The sequence below is a fragment of the Falco rusticolus genome, chromosome 4 (genome assembly GCF_015220075.1).
Source record: "Falco rusticolus isolate bFalRus1 chromosome 4, bFalRus1.pri, whole genome shotgun sequence".
NCBI classification, from domain to species: Eukaryota; Metazoa; Chordata; class Aves; order Falconiformes; family Falconidae; genus Falco; species Falco rusticolus.
This window is the reverse complement of record NC_051190.1, coordinates 44,744,723-44,753,801: the sequence shown is the minus strand read 5'-3', so window position 1 is coordinate 44,753,801 and position 9,079 is coordinate 44,744,723. Positions and strand designations below refer to the sequence as shown.

At 63.5% G+C, this 9,079-nt stretch overlaps 1 protein-coding gene across 2 annotated transcripts; it reads right to left on the bottom strand.

The window, feature by feature from the left end:
- Positions 1–934: 934 nt before the first annotated feature.
- On the bottom strand, positions 935–5,417 carry TMEM161A (transmembrane protein 161A). 2 transcript variants are annotated; one of them, XM_037383569.1, is made up of 12 exons: positions 5,351–5,417; positions 4,665–4,768; positions 4,497–4,577; positions 4,185–4,282; positions 3,895–4,051; positions 3,440–3,591; positions 3,289–3,349; positions 3,008–3,151; positions 2,695–2,808; positions 2,304–2,478; positions 2,129–2,225; positions 935–1,891 (listed from the first exon to the last, which is right to left on the bottom strand). In XM_037383569.1, exons 1-12 carry the CDS (start codon positions 5,351–5,353, stop codon positions 1,635–1,637), a joined length of 1,443 nt encoding a protein of 480 aa, XP_037239466.1. In that variant the 5' UTR covers positions 5,354–5,417; the 3' UTR covers positions 935–1,634. The 2 variants fall into 2 exon arrangements, with proteins under 2 accessions (XP_037239466.1, XP_037239467.1); XM_037383570.1 differs by lacking the exon at positions 2,695–2,808.
- Positions 5,418–9,079: the final 3,662 nt, after the last annotated feature.

Below are 9,079 nucleotides of genomic sequence, written 5' to 3'. Positions count from 1 at the left end.
CATGTCTGAATGCAGCACAACCCCTGGCCCTAGCAACCATCCTGCCTCCGCACAGGCTTCCCCCAGCTCAGCCCCCGGCTGCTCCTCCGCATGCTCCGGGAAAATTAGATAAATGAGCCATCAAGGCAGTCGGACTGGCTTCTAATGGGACGGCGCAGGCTGGAACAAGTCCCTCTCTGTCCTGGTCCTGCGGGAATCGCTTCTTCCTTGCACTTTTCCACCCGTGTCTTGGGGACAGTGCTGCTGGAGCCAAATTCTTCCCAGCCCTGGGCTGGTTAATGGTGCTGCTCTGGTTTCCCCAGCTGTTGGCAAGAGGGGAATTCCCCTGTCATTTTTTTTGGCAAAAGGGCTTTTACTGCATCCACAGCTTGGGTGACTCGGGAGGGCTGTCCGGATTAGCCCTGTTAACACCAGGCAAAGGGCTGCCTTCTCGCCTCAGCCCTTAGCAAGAGGGAATTAAGACCATTACAAGGCTATCAAAAAGGATCAGAGCCCCTCTCCCTTTCTCTAAGCAGCCCAGACCTGCTAATCCTTTTTCATGCAGCCAGACTAGCACCCACCGTGCGGTGGGGAAGAGCTCGGCTGAGCTGGATGAGGGGCTGCGTACCCCGTGTGTCCCCCCCCTGCAGCCACCATTGGGCTGAGCACTGTGTTACCAGTCCAGGTGCGATCCCAGGGGGAGGAAGGGCCGGGAACAGGCACCAAGTCAGACTGCGATGGGGCAAACGCCAGGTCTGCTCTCGAACGCAGTGAAGCCCGACGGCGGGGTCTGTGCAGGTGCTCAGCCCCTTCCCCTTGCTGCAGTTACAGGGGGCTTTGCTGCTCGCCCCCCTGCCCCAAGGCAGCCACCCTCGCACCATTGGACCCCCTGCCCTGCTCCAGGAGCTCCAGGGCCACAAAGCACAAAGTAGCTGCTTTTAGAGCAGCAAACTACTCTGGGGTACTTCTTTATTTCTGAAACAGCCAACAGCCAGGGCTGCTGAGCCTGAGGATTTCACACGAAGCAGAGGGATGACCCCAAGGAGCTCCATCCCAGCTGGCTGGAGCAGCGACCCTACAAAAACACCCTTGCCTGCAGCTGGTGGGGGCAAACGCTAGGCAAAGCAACCCCCAAATCTGTGCTGGAGAGCTGCGCCACCACTCCAACCCGGCCATGAGCTCTGCACCACGGAGGGGCGATCCCCACCGGGTCCCCTGCCCGGCACGGACTGCCTGGGCTAGCAGGAGCTGCCGCCCTCCAGGGAAACACGGCGGCAGCGTGGTGTCCCTGTGTCCTCAAAGGAAACACAGTGGCAGAGTGTCCCCGTGTCAGCTCAGAGCAGGCAGCACTGAACCCAGCCATGGCACTTCAGCTCCTCCATCACTGTCCGGGGCCAGGAACGGGAGGAGGGGCTGGAGCGGCGGCAGGGTGAGAGCAGGCACGGTGGTGATGGGCGGCAGGAGCGGGTGATGCCCGCGCTGGCCCAGACACATAAAACCTATAATGCCAAGACCTGGAGGCAGAAATATCCCCACGTGCGTGTCCATGTGTGCCACCAGCACGTGCAAAGGGAGAAACCAGCCAAGGCAGGAGCAAAGGGACCAGCAGCCAGGGCACCAGCTGTGCCCCAAGGCACATCCCAGCTACCTCCCAGTCAGGAGGCTGCCAGGTACTGGTGGAAGTAGAGGCCGAAGAGGCTGGTGACAACCTGGCAGGCAGCCACCCACCAGGTGAGGAAGGCGAAGAGTCCACGGAAGAAGAGAGGGGTGAAGATGGCACCCAAGATGCTGGTGATCTGCTCCACCGCAGCACGCACATCCTCCCTGTCCTCGCCGCTGGGACGTGGCGGTGCTGCGGTCGCTGCCGGAGGGAGGGGAAGGGGGTCTGGGTACAGCCCCCACGAGTGGTGCCCTGTGTGACAGAGGGGACAGGTCCGTGGGGGGCCGGTCCCCGTGCTGCAGCCTCATCCCTGTGCTACAGCTGTGCTGGTGGCAGAGTCCCAGCATTGCTGCGTGCATTCAGGTCGTGCCAACTGCAAACTGTGTCTTGAGAGCCTGGGGACGCCTTGGATACTGATGGCTTGACGATGACTTGCCGGTCTCATCCTGCCCCTCCTGAGCCCCCCTGTTCCCCCCACCGCCTCCTTACCCAGCGTCTTGAGGAGCAGCGTGCAGTGGAGGGTGAGGATGATGGGCCCCAGGTACTGCAGGCTGACCACGGAGACGTAGCAGTAAATCCTCGTGATCTGTGGGCAGTGGGGATCAGCAGGAGGCCGGCGGCCGTGCCCGCACCCCCGCTCCTATCCCAGCTCTCGCATCCGGACCTTGCGCTGGATCTCCAGGATGGTGATGCGCCCGGCTTCCTTCCTCATCTGCTCCACCCAGCGCTCGGCCAGGCCCAGGTATGCCTGGAGGTGATGGCGAGTGACAGCCAGGCGCAGCAGGCAGAGGCCGACGATGGTCCAGAGGCGCGCGGTGTTGTAGGCAGAGTCTGACATGCTGGGGCAAGAGGAGGGGGCTGTCAGGGAGATCTCAGGGTCCAGAACTCCCCTGTACCCCAGAAGGTAATTGATGGAACAGGGTGTGGTGGTGGTGGTGAGGATGGGGGTGCTACTGGTGGTGGAGGAGGTGGACTGGTGTGCCCATGCCTCCGTTTCCCCTCAGGGCAAGGATGCCAGGGCACAGAGTCAGACCCGCTGCCAGTGCCCCACTTACATCTGCACCGTCTGCTTGCCCATGGGCGCGTGGAGCAGGAATTCCCGTGAGATGGGCTTGATCCACATCACCACCACGAGGACAGGCGCCAGGAAACTCACGTGGAGCAGGACCCTGTGGCAGAGCCATCAGAGACCCCCACGCAGCCTGGTGCCCCCCCTGGGCAGGGACCGATCCTCACCTATGCCCCCTTCACCCTCTCCCATCACCAAACCTCCTCGCTGCCCTGCAGCTGCAGAGCCAGGGGGTCCCAGCCCCAAGACACCTGCACCGACCCCCCCGCCTCCTTCCCCACCCATAGATTTCACCCAACTGGGTCAGGGGCTTGTCGGCTGCCATCCGGAGAGCATCAAGGTGTGTCTGGGCCAGGCGCAGCCCCGGGAAGGTCAGGCAGGCACCCAGGAAGGAGCACAGGGCCACCAGCCCCAGCTTGAAAGCCAGCTTGGCGAGGGGCAGCCTGTGGAGAGAGAAGGTAGCACAGAGGGAACATGGGCTGGCCCCATCCCTGGTGGTCCCCGGAGGGGTTCCCCACCCAGACCTCCAAAAAACCTCCCCAAAACCTCCATTTTCCTCCCTGCCCAGTCATCAACTCACGTCCACTCCCAGCCCCGCTGCTTCAGGATGCTCTCCAGGTTGCTAGTGACACTGGCCAGCCCTGTGGGGAGCGACCCCACCCATCAGTGGGGTGCACACAGCCCTCAGGGACCCCCTGCCCACCCACCTCTCCCCATGCCCCCTCACCCACCGGGCTCGAGGCCGAACTCCAGGTAGTCCTCGCGGATGACCAGGGCCACCATGGCGAGGAGGAGGAAGAAGAAGGCGAAGGTGAGGCAGACGGAGCGCTCACCTCCCTCCTCTGAGCGGAAGTAATGGCGCATCACCATGAAGAAAACCTTGCTGCAGGCGAGGGACGGCTGTCAAGGAAACCAGGGACTTCGGGGTGTCCCCCGACACTTGTGGGCCCCCCCTGCTCATTAGCACCTTGTAAAGCATCTGCATCATTAGGCCACCGCCTCCTTCTCTGGGGGGAAGGCTCTCATCAGGCACCTTTACAGCTCATCAGCGAGTGGCTTATAAATCCGTAAATTTAAGATTTCCACCACAGCTGGGTTTTAATGGGGAAAAACAAAGGATGGCGGGTTCCTTCTCCGGCAGCCTGGACCTGGCGGGTTGTGGCAATTGCACCCGGCAGAAGGATACACGGAGAAGATGACTGTCAGCAGGCACCAGAGCACCCCGATGTTCGTCTCCTTCTGGGGGTCCGCCAGGCAGTAGTAGCCCTCGGTGAAGATGTACACGGCGGTGGAGTAGACGGCAAAATCCACAAACCACTGGTAGTCCAGGAAATAACGCAGCACTGGTGTGACAGAGGGACACGTCACCGTGCTATGGAGATGGACAGCGGGGGTCCTGGGCACAGCCAAGGGTCCTGAGTCCAGGGCAATGGTGGGTGCTGCGTGCGGAGGGAGCGGAGGGTGCACAGGGGTTACCGAGAGCATCCACGGCGGTGATGGGGCTGGTGTCCAGGCGGAGGTCGATGTCCCGGGGCACAGAGAGGGGCTTGTCATCCGTCACGCCATTCATCCTCCTGCAAGGGAAACCCAGGCTGGGGACGGTGGCCAACGAGCTACTTGTCCCCTGCGCCCCATGGTGCCAACAGCCCTGCGCACGGCCCCAACTGTCAGTGCCTCACATCCCCAGAGGCGACCCACAGCACTCTGCCATGACTTCCATTATCACCAAACCAAGATATTGATCATTTGAAGTCCCTCCTGCCCGCCGAAGCCGCGAGCTGAGCTGACCTGTCCCGCCGGGCCCTGGGGCGCTGCTTCCCTGCCAGGGCGCAGAGCTCCTCGTCCGAGGGGTGCTTGTAGCGGTGCAGGCTGGAAGGGAGCCGTCGGCTGTCAACGGTGCCGGGGGGTGTCCCCAAGGCCCCCCCGGGAACAAGCAGGGAGGGACGGGCCACGTACCTGCCGTTGCAGAGGAGCCAGCGAGCAAAGGAGCAGTGTGGGGCCATCTTCTGCATGACGCTGGCTGCCAGCAGGCTCAGCACCACCTGCACCCCCATCACCGCCTGCACCGGGGGCACCCGCAGGGGCTGACCCTCGCACCCCAGCTCCCAGAGCTGGGGGGAGCTGGGGGCCCCCCCCCAGCCTGCAACGCCGGGGCTTTCTGCTTCCCCCAGCCCCTGTCCCTGCTATGGGACAGCCTGGGGGTGCATCCCTGAGGCAGGCACCCTCCGGACATGTGTCCCCCCCCCGGGTGTGCAACCCCTGGGACATGCTGGGCGTGCACCCCCCGGCAGGCACCCTCCAGGCACGCACACCCCTGGGACAGCCCAGGAATGACCACTCGGGCACGCACCCCCCCGGCAGGCACCCACATGCATGCACCCTCCCCCAGTCGTGCAACCCCCCGGAACACCCCCGGGCATGCACCCCCCCGGGCATGCACCCTCTGGCCTTGGACACCCCGGGACACTCCGGGCATGCACCCCAGAGCATGCACACACCCGCCGGGCTTGCACCCCCCTGGGCTTGCACCCCCCGGCACAGCCCGTGCATGCACCCCCCCGGGCTGACCCCCTCCCGGACAGCCTGGACACGCACACCCCAGGACAGCCCCCCCCGGGCAGGGACCCCCGGCCCGCGCTCACCATGCCGGGGTCAGTGCAAAGGCGGCCGCAGGAAGCCTGGCCGCCGCCACCGTCCCGTGCCGGCCAATCCGCCGCAGCTCTCCCTCTGATTGGCAGCTAAGCGACCAATGGAGAGGCGGAGTTGGGCGGGGGCGGGCCCTCGACGGCGCCCTGATTCCGCTGGCGCTGCCTCCTGGGAGCTGTGGTCCCGGCGCGCCCTGGGACGGCGTGTCCGAGTCCCAGCTGCGCACGGATGGGGGGGCGGATGATGTATCATATACATGGATGTGTATGCCTGAGCCTGGCTGGACCCCAGGTGCCCACCAGAGCCGCTCTGTCAATGCCCTCCTCAGCTGGACAGGGGAGAGAAAACACAGCAAAAGGCTCGTGGGCTGAGGTGAGGACAGGGACATCACTCGGCAGTTACCGTCACAGGCAAAACAGACTCGACTTGGGGACATCAGTTTAATTTATTACCGTTGAAATCAGAGTAGGGTAATGAGAAATAAATGCAAAACTTAAAAACACCTTCCCCCACCCCCCTGCTTCTTCCCAGGCACAACTTCACTCCTGATTTCTCTCCCTCCTCCCCACCAGCAGTGCAGGGGACAGGGAATGGGGCTGCGGTCAGTTCATCGCACATCTCTGCTGCTCCTTCCTCCGCAGGGACAGGGCTCCTCACGCTGTCCCTGCTCCAGCGCAGGGTCCCTCCCATGGGAGACTCCTCCACCAACTTCTCCAACCTGAGGAGTCCTCCAGTGGGCAGTGGTTCTTCCTGAGCTGCTCCAGTGGGGGTCCCCGGGGGGTCCCCAGCCTGGGCTCCTCCCCACGGGGCCACAGGTCCTGCTGGGAGCTGCTGCAGCGTGGGCTGCCCACGGGTCACAGCCCCCTGCCCCGGCATGGGGTCCTGCCTGGGCTGTGGGGGGGAAACTGCTCCCCGGTGGGCTCCATGGGCTGGGGGCACAGCCTGCCTCGCCGGGGGCTTCCCCTTGGGCTGCCGGGGAGCCTCTGCTCCGGTGCCTGGAGCCCCCCCGGCCCTCCTTCCTCACTGACCTGGGTGCCTGCAGAGCTGCTGCTCTCGCATATTCTCCCTCCTCTCTTGCACTGTTGCAGGTTTTTTCCCCTTCTTAATACTCTATCCCAGAGGCACTTCCACCATCGCTGATGGGCTCATCCTTGGCCAGCAACGGGTCTATCTGGAGCCGGCTGGCATTGGCTCCATTGGACATGGGGGCAGCTTCTGGCATCGTCTCACAGAAGCCACCCCTGTAGCCCCCTGCCACCAAACCCTTGCCACACAAACCCAGTACGAGCCCCTATGTACATAGGCACATGCATGTGGGTGTGCGTTTGCACCTGACAGGCCCCTTCAAGCTGAGGCTGTGCGATGCCCACCCCTGCACCCAGCCCCCGGGCACCGTACTTTGGGGACAAAGGAGGGCACAGGGGTTTGGGTGGCAGCAGCTCCATCCCTGTGGCCTCCCCATCCTCCTCCACCCTGGCCCGGGGCTGGCTAAGCTGGGACCTTCCCCTCCCTGTGCACTCCCTGGAGCGACGATGCCACAGGGCTGTAACCATCCCACATGCCGTGTCCTTTTGCCCATGTCTTCCTTGCAGGATAAATGGGATCCTCTCCTGCATTTCTCCCCCTGTTGCTGCCCGGCTGCATCTCCCTGTGAGCACCAGAGGAGCTGAAGCTGGATGAGGCCAGGGCAGAGCCCACCGGGTGCAGCATGTCCAAGGTGACGGTGGATGGTGGATAAGGGGCTTCGGTGCCCACCACGGTGCCAGCACCTGCGTCATGGTGGGGGTCTGCAGGCTTCGCAGCTGAGCTCAGAGATATTTAGGCTGTGCCAGCCCTGTCCTGCAAGGAGCACCCACTCACCCTGACTGGAGGCTCTGCCGGGTGCTGGTGGGTGTCCTGGTCCAGGCAGGGTGCTGGTGGCCCCGAGGGGTTGCCATGGATATCGATCTCCCAGGTGACGGGATGCACTTCCCGCTAGATGTCGCTTCGGCCTGTGCCCCGAGCATCCCCCGCGGGTTGGGGTACACAGGCTTGGGGTGCCACATCCTCCCCCATCCCCAGGCACCCCTGGAGCGGCCTGGGCATGCAGCCCCCTGTGCCCCCTGTACCAGCCTCAGCCAGGAGCTGAGCAGCCCCTCCACCACCAGCAGGGAGAACTCAGGGGCTGGGATGCCAAAAAGTCCCCCCAGTTCCCCCAAAGTGGCCCAATTCTGGCTGCCAGGTGCCCACAGCTGAGCCAAGCCAGGGTTGGAGGGAGAAACCTGCTCCATCACCTTTGCTGGCTGGGCATACCTCATGACCTGCCCACCACCACCCCAAACCCCCAGGGCCCCCCAGCCGTTGCACTGGGGTACAGCACTGGCCACAGGGGCTGCACAAACTGGTAGCTGTGCCTCTCTGGAACAAATACTGGGCCCCAGGATCCTCGCAGCCCCCACAGCGTCAGCTTTCAGCTCCACCGAGACACAAAAAAAAAGGAGGGAAAGGTGGAAGATGGATGCTTGGAGCACCCCCAGCCCGGCTGCCCTCCCCCAGGACACAAAAGCCCCTTTGAGGACTGATTTTACACCGCTCCTGCCGGGATGCTCGAATTAGCATCAGCAAAGGGAGCTGCCGCGACGGGTGGTTGGCGATGCTCCTGTAAAGTCATCAAATTAACGGGGTCCCCGGTCCCGTGCCCGGTGAGGGGGTGCCAGGCCCAGCATGGTCCCCGTAAACACTGGGGGACGTTTCCTCGGTGCTGGGGCTTGGCAGCCACAGGGCACCCACCGAGCTGGAACCCATCCCATCCCGTGCTGCCGCCGGTCCCGCAGCTGGGAGACCCCATGGGCACCGCAGCCGGGGGGCGAGCTGGGGGACCCGCCACCTCTGGGCGATGCTGGGGGCAGCTGGCATGCCAGGAGCCGCTCGGTGCCCATTCCTCCCCCAGAAGTTTCCCATTTTGCACAAAGGCGGCGGCGGGCGGCGGCGGGCATTGTCCGGGCTGCATCGCATTACCCAGGGCTCCCGGAGAAATCACTTGTATTTCACGCTCCATTGAGCAGCTGCCTGTATATATTTTCTGTGTTGCACTTTTAGCATGACAAAAGGAGAGGGCCTGTGAACTCCTTGCTCTTCAGACCTCTCCGACATGTCCCCTGAGCGGAGCCCCCCTCGGTTAGCATAACAAACTGCCACGCTCCCTCCAACGTGCTCCGGCTCCCTCCCAGGCCCTTTCCCCCCGGGTAATTTAATGTATAGCTCAATATTTGGGCGTCTGGGTCGCTGGCAGCGGCGGGCGAGCACGTGCGGGGGGAGCTGGGAGGCAGGGGTGTCGGCAAGGGCATCCTTCCGCGCATCCTCAGGGAAGCCAGCCTGGCCCCACGACACCTACAGCGTGCGTAACTGGTCACCAGCAACACCAGTGGGACCTCACAGTGCTCCCTGGGGAGAGGGCTGAGCCCCACTGGACCCAGCACTGGCTCCCTGGCTCGGGCATCCCGATGCCAAGTGAGCAACCAGAGTCCCCAGCCTGTGCCGTGGCGCTGTCACTGTCCCCTCTCTGTCTGCTGCTGGCGCTGCAGATCTCCAGGCTCTATTTTTGCCTTGAAATTTGATTTAAAAGACAGAAAAATGGGGGCTGCGGGGCTGGAGTGAGTCTGGGGACCAGACCCGCAGCACTGGAGCAACCAGTCAGTGTGCTGGGAGCTGGTGGTGTTGGCTTGGTGTTTGTCCCTCCCGTCTCC